The sequence below is a fragment of the Lontra canadensis genome, unplaced genomic scaffold (assembly GCF_010015895.1).
Source record: "Lontra canadensis isolate GAN:19392208 unplaced genomic scaffold, GSC_riverotter_1.0 scaffold10, whole genome shotgun sequence".
Lineage (NCBI taxonomy): Eukaryota > Metazoa > Chordata > Mammalia > Carnivora > Mustelidae > Lontra > Lontra canadensis.
Genome location: NW_022631004.1, coordinates 8,850,161 through 8,872,458, shown reverse-complemented (window position 1 = coordinate 8,872,458; position 22,298 = coordinate 8,850,161). Strand labels below are relative to the sequence as shown.

General features: G+C 39.5%; 1 protein-coding gene across 1 annotated transcript in view; it reads left to right on the top strand.

Moving 5' to 3' along the window:
- The window catches only part of ARHGAP10 (Rho GTPase activating protein 10), a 317,186-nt gene that overhangs the window by 274,403 nt on the left and 20,485 nt on the right, over positions 1-22,298 (top strand). The window contains exon 20 of the mRNA XM_032855552.1: positions 16,591-16,747. Within this exon, the coding sequence (XP_032711443.1) occupies positions 16,591-16,747 (157 nt within the window). The remainder of the gene's footprint in view (positions 1-16,590; positions 16,748-22,298) is intronic.

Below are 22,298 nucleotides of genomic sequence, written 5' to 3'. Positions count from 1 at the left end.
TTTAATCATTTCAGGGTGGAGATCCAAATTGGATTGCTAACTACTGTTGTTGGAAGGGTTGTACCATTTGAAACTGCTGTTTATGCATGTTAAAAATGATTGGAGAGCCTCAGTTTCCCATGGCTGAACCTGTGGTTTCTCATTCATCCTTCCAGAATTCTTTATGTATTTATAAGCAAATATGAATACAGATTCTTACTTTCCTATGCATCCAACAGCCAGGTGTACCTAATTAAAAAAATATTAAATAGACTAATTTTTGCTTTTCATATTGCTACAGAGCTCTCCTTTCCTATTATTCACTGCTGTACAGTATTCTGTAGGTTCTGTTGTACGCATGTACTCCTAAGAGAGCCTTGTGTTCCAGAGTCCAACCCAAGTTGATAATGCAAACCCCTTACTAACCGCAGGCGGGCTTTAGTCTTCCAACGATAACCAGAATGTTTTCACAGAGATAATATACATGGTATGTTTTTGAGTGAATAAAGCAGGCTATAAACAGAATTTCCAGAATGATCTCACTTGTAAAGGAAAACTACGTCAAGAAATGTAGAAGCATAGAAATAAATCTGGAAGAATATGAATCAGTTATGACCTTGGTTATACTTAAGAGGTGTGAGTTGTGGTTTTCTTCTTTATTCATATCTGTGTTCTTTCTTCCTATATTACTTGTTACACATTCCTTGTGTAATAATACACATATTCCTTGTTATACACAGGTATTATTTATTATACACATATGTACATTTTATTTTTATACACAAAGTTACATACACGTACATATAAATACAAATGAATACACATGTGCCAAATAAATATATATGTATTTAAGTTAAAAAAGTTTTTGCTTAACACTGATGCAAGTTGTGCTTGGTATTTGGTGTGCTGGGTGTAGGTTTAAGATTCAAAGTGGTAAGAATGAAGCAGGTCCCTAGAAGAAGGGTCTGCAGCCGCTCTGGCATGAGTCGGTGTGGACAGACTTCATTGGTGCCACATTGAGAATGGATAGCTCTTGCTGGTTAGTGGTTTTCTGTTTGACTTCATATATCTTTCATCTTCCACTTGGGTTGCTCTCTGAGCCACACTGTGCAAGCATTTTGGGGATCACTATCCCTGGAAAGACTTAGGTAGCAAAGAGTTTTATTGACTGGTAGAATTGCTGTGGTCAAGTTTGGATTTAAAGTAATCTGGATTTAAATCCTTGTGCTCTTTCTGTCTTTTATGATCACAGCAAATTCTCCTCTAACCCTCATGGGTTTGGTGCAATAAAATTTCACATGGGTTTTTTGCCAAGAACAAATGAGTTGATAGTTGTAAACCACCCAATATTTTGCAAATACTCAAGAGTTTTAGCTTATTTTTCTGAGGGCCTGCTGTATGAGGTAAAGGGCTTCAAGTATATTTTCACATAAGGTAGACTTCCAAAGAGAGTGTAACTCCATCTTTTATTTTTGTCAAGCGTAATACCTGGGCATATTGGTTTCTAGTGTCTAAATCCACCATTTGATGATAATTAACATTCCTCAGGGGAGAAGAATGGCAAGGGAGGAGGACAGGTAAATAGCTAGGAGTCCAGCAGCCCTCATTGTCTCAGCTGGGTTGGAGTTTGTATTCTGAGCAGTGATCTAAATTTCCTTAGCTGTCAAAGTGTCAGCCTTCCTCAGAAGTTTATGGAAGACAGTTTGATTCAGTATCTGATTACTTTTTGGTTCCTCAGGATAATAGTACATGGTTGTTATATTTTTTGTTTGTTTATGTAGGCAGAAATCTGAGTCGGTAAATAATACTTCAGGACTGTTGATGATGGTGTAAAAATGCTCTCAGGCTTTACAGAGTAAAGCAATTTGCTTTGACTTCTATTGACACGGCAAGTGAACGGGTCTTATTCACTTTATAATTGAATTGCTACAGACTTCCATCGACCTTTGCAAGTAGTAGAGGTGGTTCCTGGAGTTGTAACCTAATGCCCATTAGCTGCTGCTATAATGTTATAAGGGGGTTTGTGTTTTATGTCGTGTGATACTAACTCATCAGCTTGTCCTCGCATACGTGGTTGGTATATCCAGGCTGTGTAGTAGATTTGGGGGGCGAGCATCATCCTTAAGTTTTTCAATCTGCAAGCAATAGAAAACAGAATTTGCCTAATAATTTTATGGTAACTTCATTACACCTTTTATGCCTTAATGTGACGCATGAATTCGTAGTTCAGGAATTGCCTTTTTCCCTCTTACACAAGTGTTTTGGTAGGTGCATATCTGTATGTAATTTTGTTTTGTTGTGCTTTTGGGATTGGGAGTCAGAGGCTATTCTACTGAGGTAACCTTTCCTAGACACAATTTCAGATAAAGAAATTGTATTACCCAAGTGGATTATTCTCATTTAGCCACCGAGTATCATTAATCTGCATGTTATTTAGCTTCATTAAGGTTTCTATTACCGTTTGTCTTGTTGGATGAGGGCAAAATGAAATGAGAGGAACTGGGACATTTTGCCCCCTGCCCAGCATGATGTTGCCTTAACTTGTAGCAGGACTGAGAATTGGGTAAGTGGGACTTTAGGAACCTTTCCTTCCACTCGGCAGTGATAACCTGTCTCAAGGCACCTCCCACTGCGGAGAAACACAATTAGCTTTCTTCCCTTAATGGGCATTTGGCAGGGTTAATCTCTTCTGCCTCCTCCCCTTTCTTCCCTAATGTAAGACTTAGGGAAGATTTTCTGATCAAAGACTCTAGACTGTTTTCTAACAGTACTCATTTACCACCTACTACTCTAGGAACACTTAAGAATTCCCTTTGAAAGGTAGGGTTGGATTTGCTTTTTTAACAAAAGATATCCAATTACTGTAGGAATTTTAAAAGTTCAATTTTAAAGTCAAACTTTGAGTTTCCTAACCTATCTTGATTATTCTAATTAGTTTAAGAAAGAAACTGTGTGTGTGTGTGTGTGTGTGTGTGTGTTTATCTACATTTTTAGTTAAGGAAAGCTGATATATAAGATAATATGATGTAGTTCTTCTGGTTGAAGTTTGGAGGAATGGATAAGAATAAATGTCTGGCCTGAAAAATATATCAACTTTAATTTTTGTCTTGCTTTAGACTTTTTCTTTTTATAGATCTTGCCTGTTTAAGGGCACTATTGATAGTGTTTCATAAAGCAGATTATCTCAGGTCTTCGGCTATTTTGGGTACAGTAGACTGGCATATGGGAAGATGTGAAGGGAGTGCCAGGTTTTCTTTGGCTCGTTAGGTATTAATTGGGTGTTGAATCTGACCCTGACCCTTCCCAGCCCTGCTGCTCACAGACCGCTCTGCTGTGCATCAGTCCTTCTGTTTGTATACCACAGCTCCCAGTTAGAGAAGGTCACAGAAATCCATGAAGTTCTGACCCAGCCAGCCATTTGAGTAGGTTGTGAAGAAACAAGCCTGTTCACTTTTCTTCAGCAGCCATAGAGTGGACTACTAGGATGAAATCAGTGTTAGGCAAACCACCTAGGCAAAATAGGCTGTTGCCTTATTTTTACCATTTTCCTCAGTCTCACGGTAAATTTGGGTATCTGGTCACCCTCATGCCTGTACGTCAGTAATTATGGGAATGCTAGTGCTAAGGACAAGAGATGCAAAAACAAAACACTGGATGAAACCATAATTTTACCTTTGGAGCAGGCACGAATGATAAGCCGTTCTGGAAGTCATGCTTCTCACTCAGAGGTGCAGCTAGAGAATGTTTCACTGTCTGCAATGATTTTACCCAGTTGTCTGAAAGCAGGTAGGAATTACGACGGACATCCAAGACTTGGATAGAAAGCATGAGGCCATGGACAACTGGGTTGTCCTTGGATGTCCTTGTTAAAGGTAGAATTCTGTCCTAGATGGGTTGTTTTTCTGCTCCAGTATGACAATTCTAGGATGTCTCATTTCTTACGAGTCAAGTAGCAGAGTTTGAACGTGTAGTAAACACATTTCGGGGAAGAGCCTTGCCTGACGCATGCTACTGTTCCCATGCACTGGATCCTTATTGAATTCTCTGATCTCCGTTTGCCTTAAAATTCCCTTCTCATCTTTATGGAAATCAGCAGAAAAATACTTTCTTCCTACTGTTCCATATATCTGAAGCTTCTCACCAGCTCCTGAACCTATTTAGCTTAATTTACATAGGTCGCTTCCACATTTGTTACCTGGTTTTGACATGGTAAAATATGGTGACTCAGACTTTATCTTAGCGAAGTAGAAATGGTGTCAGAAACCATAGGAAATGAATTTGGGAGTACTGTATTTGATACAGGGCCCTCCTTTTCAGTACATGTTATGTCCTGGGCAACATTAGAAGGAAAGATGGCTATGGCTCCAAAGAGATTATATTGATGTCAGAATATCTGCCACATGGTGGAAACTAGGGCAGCGTGAGTATTTCCTGCTTCGTTCAAAGGTTGTGTTTTGAACAGGCTTATATAAGTTAGCAAAACAAACAAATGCAGCTCGCTTCCTACTGCAGCATTTCACTGTCACCTCCCACCGCACCCCCCCACCCCACTTACAGCCTCGTCCCATAAACTTCATTCCCAAAGCTGTTGTCTGTCGGCTACTGTGACAGATGTTGATTCTTGAGGGTGTCCTCGCTCCCTTTCCCACCTGCTCAGCCCTCCTCGGCTTCCGTCATTAAGCCTAAATGTTTGGAGCATGAATCTACCTTGGGTGCAGCATCATTAGAGGAGACGCACCAGTTGGGCAAAGAGGTCAAAATACTCTCAGCTAGACCGTAGTGATTATTATTGGGCAGCCCTATTTTAAAAGATGGAAGATACAGAATGACAGGAGAATGGATCCAGGCACAAGGGGAGGGGATTCACCACAGCAGCTTTGTTCACCCCCTGAGGCTGAAAGCGTCCACCTAATTTTGGTTGAAATCAACCTTCAGAAGTTTAATAGATCATATTTAGTTGTCAGACCTATTTCTCTGTACTTAGGGTGAGTTTTTATTTGCTGAATCACATTTTCTCATGGATTTCCACTGTGATTTTTGAGACTTTTTTTTTTCCCTGAAAAGTCTTAATGCCAATAAATATTAAAGATAATAGTTAAGGATATTACCTTCTTACCTTGCAATATAGCTTGCATTTACTAATTATAATATACAAGTAATTCCCCTTAGGTCATGCACTAAAAATAAAAAAATATATCAAATGTATTTCAGTAAATTTTAGTTTCACTGAGAGTTTAGTGTAACTAAATTTTTTAAATTCACATATATTATTTGTTTCAGGGGTACAAGTCTGTGATTCATCAGTCTTACACAATTTTTAGCACATACCCTCCCCAGTGTCCATCCCCTAGCTACCACCTCCCCTCCCAGCAAACCTTAGTTTGTTTCCTAAGATTGAGTCTCTTATGGTTTATCTTCCTCTCTGGTTTTGTCTTGTTTCATTTTTCCCTCCCTTCCCCTATGATCTTCTGTCTTGTTTCTCAAATTCCTCATATCAGTGAGATCATATGACAGTTGTCGTTCTCTGATTGACTTACTTTGCTTAGCATAATAGCTTCTAGTTCCATCCACATCATTGCAAGTGGCAAGATTTCGGGTTTTTTTGTTTGTTTGTCGAATAAATGAATGAAATCTTAAAAACAGAGACCACAAGTAGGCAGAGAGGCAGGCAGAGAGAGAGGAGGAAGCAGGCTCCCCGCTGAGCAGAGAGCCCGATGTGGGGCTCGATCCCAGGACCCTCGGATCATGACCCAAGCCGAAGGCAGAGGCTTTAACCCATTGAGCCACCCAAGCACCCCAAGATTTCGGTTTTTTAATGGCTGCAAAATATTCCATTGTATATATATCACATTTTCTTTATCCATTCATCTGTTGGTGGACATATAGGCCCTTTTCATGGTTTGGTTATTGTGGACTTTGCTGCTATGAACATTTGGGTGCACGTGCCCCTTTGGATCACTACATTTGTATCTTTGGCCGGTAGTGCAATTGCTGGATCCTAGGGTAGGTCTATTTTCAACTTTTTGAGGAACCTCCATGCTGTTTTCCAGAGTGGCTGCACCAGCTTGCATTCCCACCAGCAGTGTAGGAGGGTTCCCCTTTCTCCGCATCCTCACCAACATCTGTCGTTTCCTGACTTGTTAATTTTAGCCATGCTGTAACTAAATTTAATTTGATCATTTAAACAGCCATGATGACTCTCATTTGATTATCAGTATTTTGGAAAATTGTCTGTTTAAATATGGCATAAAAATGTTCTGAACCTTTTTTGTTTTCCAATAAATATTTTAGAACTATAAAGTTTGCTCTTTTGTTGTTGTTGTTTGTTTTTTTGTGTGTGTGTGTGTGTTTCACAAATTTTGATGTGAAATGTTTTTATTATCATTGAATTCTAAATCTTCTTAAATTTCCATTATGATTTTCTTTTTAACCATATTTAGTTTACCAGCATATGGAAATTGTTAAATCTGTACTTTTGTTTATGAAGTTATAAATAGTTTGCAATTTTAATCTGAGATGACAGTATGTATAATAGTCAATCTTTGGTATTTAAGACCTTAGTCTTGCTTCAAAAATACTCTGTGTTCTTCTTCTTTGTTGTTGTTTAAGTGTCATTGACACAAAATGTTACATCAGTTTCAGGTGTACAACTTTATAATTCGACAGGTCTCTGCATTATGCTGTACTCACCACAAGTGGGGCAACCGTCTGTCACCATACCATGTTATTATAATATCATGGACTATATTCTCCATGCTGTACCTTTCATCCCTGTGACTTATTCACTCTGTAACCAGAAACCTGCATCCCCCATTCCTCGTCACCCATTTTCCCATCCTCTTACCCTGCTTCCTTCTGACAGCCGTCAGTTTGTGTTTAAGGGTCTATATCTGCTTTGTTGTTGTTGTTGTTCTATGTGTTTTTTAAAAAAAAAAATTATTTTTTCAGCGTTCCAAGATTCATTGTTTATGCACCTCACTCAGTGCTCCATGCAATCTGTGCCTTCCTTAATATCCACCACCAGGCTCACCCAGTCCTCCACCCCCCTCCCATCCATAACCCTTGGTTTGTTTCTCAGAGTCCAGAGTCTCTCATCGTTTGTCTCCCCCTCTGATTTCCCCCAATTCACTTTTCCTTTCCTTCTCCCAATGTCCTCCGTGTTATTCCTTATGCTCCACAAATAAGTGAAATCCTATGATAATTGACTCTCTCTGCTTGACTTATTTCACTCAGCATAATCTCCTCTAGTCCCGTCCATGTTGATACAAAAGTTGGGTATTCATCCTTTCTGATGGAGGCATCATACTCCATAGTGTATATGGACCACATCTTCCTTATCCATTCGTCTGTTGAAGGGCATCTTGGTTCTTTCCACAGTTTTGGCGATTGTGGCCATTGCTGCTATGAACATTGGGGTACAGATGGCCCTTCTTTTCACTACATCTATATCTTTGGGGTAAATACCTAGTAGTGCAATTGCAGGGTCATAGGGTAGCTCTATTTTTAATTTCTATGTGTTTTTAAGATTTTTTTTTTTTTAATTTATTCATTTCACAGAGAGAGATACAGCGAGAGAGGGAACATAGGCGGGGGAATGGGAGAGGGAGAAGCAGGCTTCCTACAGAGCAGAGAGCCTGATGTGGGGCTTGATCCTAGGACTCTGGCATCATGACCTGAGCTGAAGGCAGATCCTTAACAACTGAGCCACCCAGGCACCCCATGTTCTATGTATTTTTAAAGAATATGTATCCCATTTATTGCCGTGTGTGTGTGTGTGTGTGTGTGTGTGTGTGTGTGTGTGAAATAGGTCACCTCCATATTGTTGACTGTGGATATCTCTCTCTTTTTTTTTTTTTTTTTTTTTTGGCCTGCCTGATAGCATCTGAGAGTAGTGTGTTGAAATCTCCAATTACAATTGTTGATTATTCTGTTTTTCCTTACAGTTCCACTTGTTGCTCGAGGCTGTATCCTTAGGTGCTTACCTTCTTGTTAGATCATCTTGTCCCTTTATCAGTAGAAAATGACTCTCTTCATCTCTCCACTTTGTTAAGATCATTATCTTAATATTTGCCTATTACCTCTGTTATTTTTTTACTCTCAGCCTTTTTTTAAGCGTTTTTTTTGTAATCAACATATTGTTGGATTTAAAAAAATATATTTGGGCAGTCCCTGCCTTTTAACTATTGAGTTTAATCCATTTATGTTACTGTATTTACCATTATGTTAGGACTTCTGTCATTTTATGATTTTTATTTAATAAACTTTGATACTTTTTTTTCTTGCTTTTTCTTCAAAAAAAGCAAATGTTCTTTTGCTTCCAGTACTGTTTTTGTTCCTAAGGCGATTGTTCTTATGTTGGGGCATATAATCTCATTTATCTCTTGATATCTTAAACTTAATTATATGTGTTTCCCTCACCACTCCTAATAAGACAAATTATTTAATGCACTCTCCTCTGCCTCTGGGCTCTCCTCCCCAGTCATGTTGATATTTTCCAGAATTTTTGTTCTGGATCATTATCATTATGTTTTTACCTTTTGTCCTAATGTTTTTATAAGGTAACAATAGACATTATCAAGTTTGTTGAACATACCATATTACTTATTTTATTTAAACAATTGAGTGTTTTCTTTAAGAGTGTTATCAATGCAGTTCTTTGTATGGCACACCTTTTGTATTTTTATGTCTAATAATACGTTTATTATGGTCTCATTTGAGTGGCAGTTGGCATTTTGAATATATAATTCTTTGCTCAAAATTCTTTAATACTTTAAAAATATTACTTCATTGCTGTGCATGCAGAGTTGCTGTTGAGAAGTCTGATGTCAGTCTGGTTCTTTTTTTGTAAGATCTGCTCTTTATATTAGGAAGCTTTTTGTTTCTGTTTTTTCCTTGTATTTGATATTCTCAAATTTTGCAATAATGTATTCTATATGCATTCTTTTCTCTCTCTCTCTCTTTCTTTTTCTTTTCTTCCTTATTTTAAAATTTTTGATTCCAGTTACTATACAGTGTTACATTACTTTCAGGTGTATAATACAGTGATTCATTAATTCCATGTCACCCAGTGCTCGTCATAACAAGTGTACTCCTTGATCCCCATTACCAATTTCACCCCTCTCCCTACCCTCTCTGGTAACCATCAGTTTGTTTGCTGTAGTTAAGAGTCTGTTTCTTGGTTTGTCTCCCCCCACCCTTTTTAAAAATCTTTGCTCATTTGTTTATTTCTTAAATTCCACATGTGAGTGAAATCATATGGTATTTGTCTTTCTCTGACTGTTTGTTTTATTATTATTTTCTTTTTACTTAGTATTATACTCTTTAGCTCCATCCATGTTATTGCAAATGGCAAGATTTTATTCTTTTTTTTTGTGGCTGAATAATATTCATATATATATATATATATATATCTCCTCTTTATTGATGGACACTTGGGCTGCTTCTATATCTTGGCTATTGTAGATAATGTTACTATGAATATGGAGGTGCATGTATCCCTTAGAATTAGCGTTTTTGTGCTCTTTGGGTAAATAGTGTGATTACTGGATTGTAGGGTAGTTCTATTTTTATTTTTTTGAGGAACCTCCATACTGGTTTCCACAGTGTCTGCACCCATTTGCATTCCCATCAGCAGTGCAGGAGGGTTCCCCTTTCTTCACATCCTCACTAACACCTGTTTTTTTTGTGTGTGTGTGTTGTTAATTTTAGCCATTCTGATAGGTATGAAGTGATAGCTCCTTGTACTTTGATTTGCATTTCCCTGATGGTAAGTGATGGTGAACATTTTTTTGTGTGTCTGTTGGACATCTGGTTGTCTTCTTTGGAGAAATGTCTGTTTCATGTTTTTTGCTCATTTTTAAGTAGATTATTATTATTTTTTGGATATTGAATTTTATAAGTTCTTTATATATTTTGGATACTAACCCTTTATCAGATGTGTCATTTGCAAATATCTTCTCCCATTCCACAGGGTGCCTTTTAGTTTTGTTGTTTCCTTCACTGTGCAGAATAGTCCCAATAGTGTATATTTAGTTTTGTTTTTCTTGCCTCGGGAGACATACTTAGAGAAAAGTTGCTTTGGCCAATGTCAAAAAAAGTTACTGCCCATGTTTTCTTTTAGGATTTTTATGTTTTCAGGTCTCTCATTTAGGTCTTTAATCCATCTTGCATTTATTTTTATGTATGATATAAGAAAGTGGTCTAGTTTCTTTCTTTTGAATGTTGCTGTCCAATTTTTCCTGCACCATTTGTTGAAAAGACTATCTTTTGCCCTTTGGATATTCTTTCCTGCTTTGTTGAAGATTAATTGGCCATATAATTGTTGGTTTGTTTTTGGGTTTTCTCTATTACTCCATTGATCTGCATGCCTATTTCTGTGCCTGTACTATACTTTTTGATTATTACAGCTTTGTAATATAACTTGGAGTCTGGAATAGTGATGCCACTAGCTTTGCTTTTCTTTTTCAAGACTGCTTTGGCTATTCAGGGTCTTTTGTGGTTCCACACAAATTTTAGGATTGTCTGTTCTAGATCTGTGAAAAATGCTGTTGGTATTTTGATAGGGATTGCATTGAATCTGTAGATTAGTTTGGGTAAGTGTAGACATTTTAACAATAGTTTTTCTTCTAATTCATGAGCATGAAATGTCTTTCCATTGTGCAGTATTTTTTTTATTCCCTTGTTTGGCACTCTGAGTTCTTTGGATTGAGGTCTTTGAAGTTCATTTAATTTTGAGGAATTGTTGTTTTTCCTTTAAGTATCCCTTCCTCTCAATTATTTCTTCTTTTGGGGCCTGGATGTTGGCAATTTCACTTTCATTCTATATTACAAAGCTGTAAATATCTGAATTTTTGTACTTGTTGAGTTTGCTATCCTAGCTTTCTTTGTGCTCTAGAAATTGTATAATTCTGTCATAAAGGAGGATTTTGTGTGTATACTCATGGTTGTGGTGAGTTGGAACCTCCTTCTCTCTCCTTCTGTTTTCTACTCCCTCTCTGGCTCTTGCCTCAACTGAAGTGCTTTGGTTGAGAGCTAGGCAAGTGGAGAACTCAGTCATAGATTTCGGGCCTCCATTTAGTGTGGAGAGTTCTCCCAGCCCCCAGTTCCACACAGAGAGCCTAGCTCTAGCCACCTGCCCCATGCAGGTGGATTATAGGTGTGTTGTACTTGGGACACCTCAGGATTTTTAAATGTCTGTCTGGTTCTGCTGATTTCCACAGGTCCTGGAGCCAGTAGTCCTTCAGTTTATGCTCCCACTGACCTCTGAAACTGTGTTCCCTTTGTTTCACAGATAAGTTTAACAAAAATTAGAGTGCAGTTATATCTTTTTATTTATTTATTTTTTAAATATTATTTTATCATTTTGGTGGTGATGGTGGTGGCAGTGTATGTGGGAGGGTAGGGTGGATTTCCACTTAAAATTTCATTGCCCTCTTGAGTGGAAATTTCCTGACCAGCCTTTATTATGTAAGTGTTACCGTGGTGTTTTAAGTGTAGTTACTTTACTCTCAGCAAATGCTTCTTTGACCCTAGTGATGAACTGTTTGATATTTAGAAGTACCTACGATTTTCCTGATCTGACAGGGGGCATATGTGTGTGTCAGTGGAGCAGCAGCAGTGGTTTCATTAGAATGAAGTTCAGTTAGTACGCTGGATCCTTTCTTTCTGTACATTTTTCTTTCCTTTTCTTCTGTTCCACTTCTCTTTTCTTCCCTGACTCCTTAACAGTTAGGAAATACATTTGTGAGGAAGACGAGAAGGAAATGCATGAAATGGAAGGGAAACCTCAAAGCCTTGTTCCCTCCGATCCAGAAGCACTTCTTACATGAAATGACCAGAGATGAATAGGGAGAATCATTTGTCATCATCAGAACAAGAAAGTTCATCTACTAGAGTAAAAGTCTATCTGTCTATTAAAATTAAAGAGATAGAACGTCCTTTGCATTATTAGATATGGTAGAACTATGAAGTTCTTGTTTTGTCTTCTTGCTCTGATTTTCTGCCAGTCTTTGAAGTTTCAGTCTATGATGAAAATAAAACACTGCTCATGTCCTCAGAGTCATTTAAAAAAGTCAGACTTAATAATGATATGTAGTAGCCATCACAAAAGCCATGTCCTCTTGCATGCTTTTTTGCCCAAGGTTTATGAAAATGTATGCCTGTGAGAGAATCCTAAATATTTGCAGAATCACACTTCTTCTTTGTATTTATCATACTAAGCATAGCAGCAAGCACCACCACCACCACCACTACCAATACTCTTGCTTTAAGGAGAAGCTTCCTCCTTACATCTGAGGCTTCTCCAGGGTTCTCTTACATTTCCACATCATTTCCTTTGTGTCCATCTAGTGCCGTGACTTCAGTTCTACCTACCTGACACTCAACTCAAAACAACTATCCCCAACCTCTTTCCTGAGCTCAGGGATTGTATAACCAGCTCTATTCTGGGTATTTTCACCTGGATATTTTATTGACACCTGTGGCCCCAGATGTCTACAGCTGGTCTTATTATCTCCCACACGCAATTTGTTCCTTGCTTTTTATTCCCTATTTCAATTAATAGTTCTACCATTTACCTTATTGCCTAAGCCAAGAACTTGAGGGTCATCTTAGTTTCCTCTCTCCCCCTTCACCTTTATGCACAAAGTCCTAGTGTCTATACTACTGAACATCTAGCGTCTGTACTACTGAACATCTCTTGAATGCATTCTCTGGATCTTGCCACTTGAGTGCTTCACCCCCCACACTAACTTCCGAATGCTTATGGAACCAAGTCAGGCACTTTAATGTTTATATATCATCGCACTTCGTACCTTTACTCTCCACCTTTGACCTTATTCTCCAGCCAAATCCAACTATCCAAGGCTCTGGAAACTGCCACATTCTCTCTTGTTTCTATGCTTTCAGCCATGATATTGCTGTATCAGGGGTTCTTCCCTTGCAAGTTTGGTAATAATTTCTTCCTTTTCCTGTTACCTGACTCCTATGTCTTTTTCCCTCCACCACTGGCAGGTTTGGAAACTTCTTTCTCTGGATCTCAAAGCTGCTTGATACAATCATAGTATGACTGACGCTACCTTCTACTGCTTGACTTTACCTTACTGTCCTTGGTACTGTACTGTGAGCACTTCCGAGTTAGGGACCGATTCTTCACCTTGTATAACTCCACAGCCACGATGGCTCTCATACGTTAAGTAGAGGCTTAGTAAACATTTGCTGATTGATAAAGAAGGTGAGAGGTATTTGTGGTTTGAAATGGGAGAGGGTGTTAATCAGAAGCTGTGTGCGGATTCTGTAACAATACTTTGAGGGTTATAGTTTTTTTTTCTCCTCCTCCTCAGTTCCTAGAGGTACTGGCTTTCCATATTCATAATATTTCATGTGGCAGTGAGTCCATGGTATTTCCTGAAGGTTCCTGGTTTGTTTGGTCTTGCATTGTGTCCTTTAAGGATTACCAAGACTGAGGCCTGGTCTCCACCCTCAAAAAATGTATAATGGAAATGGGGAATTAAAACCAGGTCATGAAACCGTTAGATGATAGCGAATGCAAACTTGCTTGCTGCCTCTCATTGTGAGAAAGGAGAGAAGGGGCAGAACAGGCAGCTGGCAGGTGCTTTGTGGAGAAGGTGGGAATGGAGCTGGATGCTGTGAAGAAGTCATTTTCTCTTCTGGGTGGTGGTAGTTCTATTTCTAGTGAGTTTCTTCTCTGGGAGTCTGTTCATAATGAAAGTCCTTCAGCACCATTTCTGCTCACTTATCGAAACAACCTTGTTACTCACAGGAGATTTGTCTGTCTGTAGGTGCCTGTTAAAGGGTAGCACCTACAGGAAGAGGTTGTGTGACACTCTGGAAAGAAATGGAAGGTGAGAAACAATGAGAGTATCCGACTTTAATTCTCAAGTACAAATCAGTTTCGTAGGCTTTAAAATCTTTAATCCAGAAATCATTTGGATATGGAGGTTTTTTGGGAAAAGTTTGATTATTTTCATACTAGTTAAAAAGCCCTAGTTTGATTTGGGGGAACTAAAGTTTCAGAAATGGTTATAAGTATTTAATGTTTATGTGCCTGGGGTGTTCTGTGCCCGTTTCCTCGAATTCAGTGATTCTCAAGTAGATAAGCTCAGTCCGGAACAGTGAAGGAGAAAGGAAATCTGTCTGCCCAGAAAGTAGGGAGAGGTATCTCTTCATTTGATCAGTTTGTGTAAACATATTCCCTTCTACCAATATTCTTTTCGCTGGAGGGTTTCAGATCGCTCCTGTTTGGCTGGATAGGAGAGAGAAATTCTCATAATAGAATGTGATTTAATATGTTGAATGACCATTTGTGCTGTGTCAGTCTGCTGGGGAAAAGGATTTGGGGCCTTGTGGATGAGCTAGTGTATCCGGTTGTCAAAACATCTCAGGCATCTTTTGGAAGTAACATTAGACCCTTGCTTTCCACTTCCCTGAAGTTGCTTCTCATTGAAAGGCTTCTCCTTGTAGGAATGAGTCAGGAAATATCTGGCCCCAGACTCTCATTTGCTGTTTTTGCTATGTCATGCCCTGCCCTAGAGACAGGGCATGAGGCCCAGAGAGCAGAGGGCCAGGATCCAGCCTGCCGAAGCCAGGAAGCTGCCTGCGTCTGACTCACTGTTGAGGTGATCCTGTTCTGCTTCGGAGCTGACCGTATTTTGCTACTTCTAGCCAAGCCCCGATTTGGCAGTGTTCAGGAGCTCCCAGGGGGGCTGGAGCTCCAGCCCTCATTCTTGGGCATATTCACGGAACAGAACTGGATGCATGAGGATTCTCCGGACACAGGGGGAGAAGTAGCTTTCGTTTCAGAGTGGACTGTAGCCCAGAATGCAGATAAAGCAGAGGGAAATCATAGTGGCCTATCAGTGGGTTATGGTTTGTTTTCCTGAAAGGTGCCCCATGTGTTTGGGGCTGAGTTACTCCAATTAGCTAAACACTATTGCCGTGAAGGGCTGTGGAAAAAGTGACTTCACCGAAAGAGGAATCATGCAATACTGTAGACTGCATATTTGCAAATGGGCACTGAGCAAGGCTTTACAGGGACACTGAGGCCACCGAGAAGACCTGCCCACAGAGGTTACATTCATCTCTTGTTGCAGCTTCTCTCTCACCTTTCCCCAACGACAACACACTTAAGGAAAGAAAAAGCTCAGAAAATGCTCGCTTACCAGAATCCTCTGCCCAGAGTCATCCTGGTAGTTCTTCCTAACTATCCCCATAAAGAATTCCTTTTTCCAACCACCACCACCATCTGTAACTCCTACTTTCCTGAATTCAACTTTTCTAGATCTCCATTTCTAAGATTCTTTCTCATAGCCTGAGTTGTAAGCTGGGTCAGAGTTAAATAAGAACTGTCTAGTACAATCAATTTTCAAGGTTAGCATCTTGGGATCTAGCTTAATCAGAGCCCAGAATTTCTCTTGTGCTTCATTATTAGTAGAACTGAAATCCATCCGAGATGGTTTTCTGGGAGCAAGTTCCTTGCTATTCCTGGCGTTCATGCATATTCTCTTTCTAGGACCTGGGACTAAAGGACTAAGGAAAAATGAAGGTTTGATTGGCTAGAAGCTGTTTGGCTGGGGTATGGTCCTCCAGGTCTGCTTCCGTGGCAGATTCTGGATCTACTGTTGTGACCTCTCATCTATGAAATCAAGGTCAGATTGGTGCCTTTTGATAGAATATTGCTACTTCTGCAAGGCCCCCTGAGGCAGTTAATATTTTAACGGGGACTGCGGATGTGAATGTGGCCGGATGGCCCCAGCTCTGATAGGTGCTGTTCCAGGACTTTATGGTAGGTGGGAGTACCAGGAAGATAGAGACCAGTTGAGGAAAACAGCTGCTTTTGTGAACTCTCTTTTCCATCTTCTCCATTTCTTCACCCCAGCCTGTAATATGTACAGATGATACTAAATGCGTTCCATAAAATGGTCCTCTGTGAATGAATAAATCATGTCACCCATTTAAAAAATGCTTTTTAGTTTTGGTTTAAAGTCCTCCCTGCAGTCACCGCAGGGGCCTGATTCTTCTATAACATCTTCTCTAATGTTCACAGGGAAATGGAAGTTTCCCTGTGTCTGGGATTTTAATAAATTGGACTATTAAATTGTAATCCAAGATACCAGCTCAGAAGACAAGATCCCTTTAGAGTTGCTGAATTTATTATGCACTAAGTGGTGACTGGCAATGTCTTAAAGAAGCATCAGGTGACTAGAAAGGGAGAGATTGGCCATGTTGGGGTTGGTGTACTGCTCTGAATTGTTCTTGGAGTTATCACTGATTTATAACTGTGCTTCTTAGAGATTAGGAAATCATTGTGGCCACCATTAAAGCTCTCATCTTCCATTGGATCTGATTTTGATTATTGTGTTTTCTTATGGGGAAAACACCCCTCACTGTGTATAATCTGTGATTTAGTTTAAGCATCTTTGGTTAAAAACAAAAAACAAAAACCTTAAAGAAAGGACACCCAAAAAATCTCAGGGTGAATTGTATTTAATTTGATTTGAGTAATCAAATGATGCCATTTAATTAATAGTGGAGTTGTTTTTTCCCTTTTGAGTCCCATGTTTGGAAGTTTATGCTATTTTTTTTCTTCCTTAGGTGACAGTGCCAACCTTCCTAAGGCAGACACCACAACCGGGAATCTAGATTCACTTTCCTCCCCATCTCCCACAACTGCAGCTGTCCCTGGACCTCTTGGACCAGACAAAAACCACCTCGCAGATGGGAGCAGCTTCGGGGACTGGGCATCCCCTGTGTAAGTAACTGTGCTGCTCTTTGGTGCTGAGGAAAGGAGGGTTGTGACCTTCATTTTGAAGTTTACATGGCAAGTGGGTACTAAAGTGTTAGGTCTGAGGATCTCTGCTCTCTGGTCAGTGGGACGCTTAAGGAAAGATCGTTCATAAGGAAGTTCTTCCTTGAAAGCGTCTCTGTATTCCCAATGTGGAAAAGTGGACGGGTGCTCTTTCAAATCTGTTTTGAGTTTAATTTGTGGCAGTTTTGGGTTGCATGAAGGAAATTTGTTATTGTTCTACTCGGACACTCAGGATGTTTTCTCACTAGTAATGCAAACTTTTAGACATAGGAGAATGCATGCATTGTGATCCATATGTAGACTCTTGAAACTCTGTAAGATGATATTTTAGTTGTTTGAATTTTCAAGAGCTTTGTGCTAGTGTTCTCTATCTTCTCCATAACACCCTGCATACTTGACAACTGATGGATGAAATACCCGATTTTTTTTTATTTATTTTTTTAAAGATTTTTATTTATTTATTTGACAGACAGAGATCACAAGTAGGCAGAGAGGCAGGCAGAGAGAGAGGATGAAGCAGGCTCCCTGCTGATCAGAGAGCGCAATGCGGGGCTCGATCCCAGGACCCTGGGATCATGACCTGAGCCGAAGGCAGAGGCTTTAACCCACTGAGCCACCCAGGCGCATCCGAAATACCCGATTTTATCTTCTCAGTTTGGATGTGCAGATCAGCTCGGGTATATCAGGACAAATAATACTAATACAAACAACATCATGGACATGATCTGACTACATGTTTGTCTTTCTGCACTAACCAAGCTGTGAAATAAATGCAGATTGGTGGTGGTTTGGGACATCCAAAGAGAATCAAATTTCAAACAAATGCTCGGAGAACAACAACAACAAAGGAACCCTACTAATAATTACATGCCCTTATTTGATTAGTCAATCAAATTACATCCAAAAATACATTTATAATTTAGCCTGAGAATATTTGGGTGTCTTGTCTTCAAAGTTAAAAAAAATTTTTTTTTTTAAATCAAAGTTGCCTAAAATAAGTCCTAGATAATGATGTCATCCAGCCCTAACTGGGCATTCTTGGGACTTTAAATGGAATTGGAAAGCATCCCTCCCATTACTTGGCTTTTTATAGTTACTGCTGGATTCACATGAAATCATTATGAACTTAATTAAGTATTAAAAGAGGCTGGGAGAATTTTGGTATGCTAAAATTTGGGGGTGACCTAAAGACTGAAAATCTAACTGAAACTGTAAGTGAAACTCAAAATATGGAAACATTCTCCAGATGAGCTCTTTTCCCCCAAGATTGTAATATATGTATATTTATATGCCGGAGACTGTCTATTGTGGACTTAAATTGCATATTACTCAAACATGCTTGTCATTTTTATTATTCTTTTTCTAGATTAAAAATTCTCTTTTCACTTTAGTACTCCAAGCACCAGTGACAGTGGTTACATAGGAACCAAGAATCTAATCCTGGGCACTCTGGGGGTAGAATTTGCATGGGTGCGTGTGGGTGCCTGTGTGTGTGTTAAAGCAAAAAACAGATTTCTAATTACTTCTTTCAGTAAGCATGTATCACAGTGGGGAGCTAGTTCAGTTAGTCCTGTCTCTTCCAGAGTGGTTCTGTAGGAAAGTGACATTATGAACCATGATATAGCCAATGCTCAATTCGTAGCACGTTCATGCCTGAAACATGAAGGGCTTGATATTTTTGGTCATAAATCAAACGAGGAGTGAATTCCCCAGCTTCCTATTCATACAGATTTTAAAATGTCATGGAAAGCACTCCAACACTGAGAGGCCAAAAAGGGAGAGGAGAAAATAAGTAGTTGAAGTGAATCTGGAAAGGAGATTTGTGTTATAAAGTAGACTTTCTCCTACTTCAAGAATTGGGTTTTTTTCCCCCCATGTAATGGATAAAATGCATGGATATTTCTCTTAATTATGTAGAGTGTTTCTTGTGTATCTTTTGAAGGGTTTACTTGTAAGCATATTTCAATCCAGATTTATCATGAAGTCAGGAGTGTGTCCCAAGCTTGAGCACTCACCAAGATCACCTGGAGGGCTTGTAAAGCCCCCACTGCTGGCCCCCTGCCCCCAGAGTGACACTGAGGCTTGAGGGGCTGCCTCCAAGTATACATTTCTAACAGAATGCCAGGTGATACAAACAACTGCCCCTCTTGTCCCCTTGGAGCCAGGCATGTGTGGATTGTAAACAGCTTCCCCACGGAGGAATGTCATTAGGATGAGTGATATCTCTTCTTGCCTCCTCTTCTCCCCACCTCTTCTGGGATGGTGTGTTTGCTGTCTTGAAGTTCCCCTGGCTGGTTCCCCCATACTTTGATTTGCTGTGCCTGAAATATTTCCCCCTTTCTTTGCTCATGGCGATCTGACCTATCTATAGGGTCTAATTTAGTTTCCACTTTCAGGAAGCTTTCTCTAGAGCTGTAGTCTTTAGGAAGATTCTCGATATCTTTCTATCTATACCTGATGCTGGACATGGGGAAAATATTGCCTTCTAGTATTAGGTAATGTTTACCTGTTAGTGTTAGTCGATATTTAAGTGGTGTATGCGTATGTATATCTGTATATTCTTATCAAAGTCTCTGTCTGCCTGTCTGCCTATCTCTGTATTCTAGTCCGTTCAGGCCGTGATAACAAAAAAACTTTGAGTGGCGTATAAATGACAGAAATTTATTTCTCACAGTTCTGGAGGTTAGATTTCCAGGATTAGGATGTCCTCATGCTGTGTTCTGGTGAGAGGCTGCTTCTGATTTACAGAGTGCTGCCTTTGTCATTCTCCTAAAGACACCTAATTCCATTTGTGAGGACTCTATTGTCATGACCTCACTGAATCCTAATTACTTTCCAAAGACCCCACTTCCTAACAGCATCACACAGAAGGGTGTAGAGTTTCAACATATACATTTGGGAGGGACGCAAACGTTCAGTCCATGGCACTGTCTTTTTCTCACTCTAAGACAGGTTATAAAATTATTGATGATACAAATGGGGTTTTATAACTCTATGAATTTTTCATGATCTTGACATAGTTCTTAGAATGAGAAATAAAATATTATGTATTTATAAAAATACCTCCTTCTTGGTAATCTCATTTCTTTCTGTATATCACTGAATGTCTGTTAAGCAACTATGGTTGTTTCTGGTCCATCTGCCTTCTTTCTTTTAAAGATGAATGAGTCTTCCTCCAGGAATTTAACGGAATTAATCTCACCATTTTCTCTTTATAACATTTTTTTCTTTGCTTCCTTTGCATCTGTAAATGTGGTTTTCATTGTGTGCTCTTTTGTTTGTTTGTGTGTTTTTTAATTCATGATCTCTGCATGCAAGCTGTACAGTATTGAATATGAGTAGGCTCTGAGTAAATACTGATTAAGATTCCTTTTAATGAAACCAAAATTGCTGTGGTGTCATTAAATCTCTATCTAGGGCTTTAAGAAAGGAGGCAGTGCCTGGGCTGCCTGGTTTTACTCCAGGGTAGTGATTCTCCATTCCAAAACTTACACTTGCTTTTTCTCATGTCCTGAAACACGGACAAATGTATGTGGATCACATAGGACCCCAGTAGCTCTGCCACACAGAAATGCTGTGAACCTAGCCACTGGAAAACAAATTTGCAGAGGAAAACCTATAGCAGCCGAGATTCAGATAGAGGCAGTGTGTAAATAAAGCTGTAGCCTCTGACAGGTAGGAAACAATACAGCAGAATTGGATTTCTTGGGTTTCTGCTGATGTTTATGACTTGTGGGTATTATTCATTACAGTCAATCAATCAGGAGCTATTACTTACCTATACACTCAGTAAGGTGATGGGTGACTTCATTGCCAGTGAAGAATTGCTAGCTCAGTCTCCTTGGAGGACATTACATCATAGGTCAAGGTATTTTGGATGTTCTGAAGTCATTTTTTTTTCCCCCCAATAAAGTGGTTTTCTCTAAACAGATTTTCTTCAATTGTAAATGATGGAACAGGTTCTTGACAAGTAATCCTTTTAGGTTCCCTGCCACAAAAAAAAAAAAAAAAAAAAAAAAAAAGAAAGAAAAGAAAAAAAAAATCTCTTTTAAGAAATACACGCCATTGCCATCTGCTTCCTCTATAGATTTCAAATGAAAAGGGCCACCCCCGTTCTTGCCAGCCCATCCCCACCTCCAAGACGGCAGCATCATAGAATATGTCTGTGGGGTTGGGAATGTTGGTGTCCCGAGGTACAACTCACCCTGTGCTCTGGCGGGCCGGGAAGGCGGTAGATCTTTCTGTCCCCTCTGACGAGAAGCTTGGCTTAGTTTATCCTGAATATTAAGCAAGTCCTGACCTATGTTTGCTGCCCAGAGCTGCTTTGTGCAACAGATTCATGCCTACCCGGACTTGATGCTAGTTGCTTGCAGTCTTTAGACAGTAGACTCCCATTCTCATTTGCAGCCTTGTGCTGCAGGTCACCCGTAGACCCTGTGTGCGCTCACTGGTAACCAGTTGTATGCTTATCAATGAAATAACTTGCTTCCTTTAAATTGGGCAGTTTGAGGTTATCCACAAACAGCTACTTGGCATTTTAAATTACTCAACTGTTGGTTCCATGATTGCTTTTTAGGAAAAGTTGATGAACACATTTTGCTGGGAGCCCTTCAAGTTTGATTTGTGGCTTAGTATACCACAACAAACCATGAGTGAGTTGTCTGAAGTTCAGAAAATTAATCATCTTTAACATTTTTAAACAAATTTCTGTGAAATTTGGCACACATCTAGAAATTAGAAGATAGCAGTCATATGGAAGCTCTGTCTTCACCTCTTCGCTTCATCTCATTTTCTTTCCTTTTTGCGTCTTCTCCACCCTTTCAGGGAGACTTCCTCTCAATTTTACTGCTCCTCACCCTTCTTGGCCATGGGCAGTCAGTTCACCCTAGATATTGGTATCTTATATTTTTCCCCTCTCTTATTATGCTTATTGTTTAAAAAGAAAATAGGAAATTTATCTTTTAAAAGTTCCATCCACATCATTGCATATGGCAAGATTTCAGGTTTTTTGATGGCTGCGTTATATTCCTCTCTCTCTCTCTCTCTCTCTCTCTCTCTGTGTGTGTGTGTGTCTGTGTGTGTGTGTCTGTGTACCACATATTCCTTATCCATTCATTTATTGGTGGACATCTGGTCTCTTTCCATAGTTTGGCTATTGTGGACATTGCTGCTATAAACATTCGGGTGCACGTGCCCCTTTGGATCACTACATTGTATCTTTAGGGTAAATACTCAGTAGTGCAATTGCTTGGTCATAGGGTAGCTCTATTTTCAACTTTTTGAGGAACCTCCATACTGTTTTCCAGGGTAGCTACATGAGCTTGCATTCCCACCAACAGTGTAGGAGGGTTCCCCTTTCTCTGCATCCTCTCCAAAATCTATCGTTCTCACTGTGGTTTTGATTTGTATTTCTCTGGTGCTGAGTGATGCTGAGCACTTTTTCATGTGTCTGTTGGCCATTTGGATGTCTTCTTTGCAGAAATGCCTATTCGTG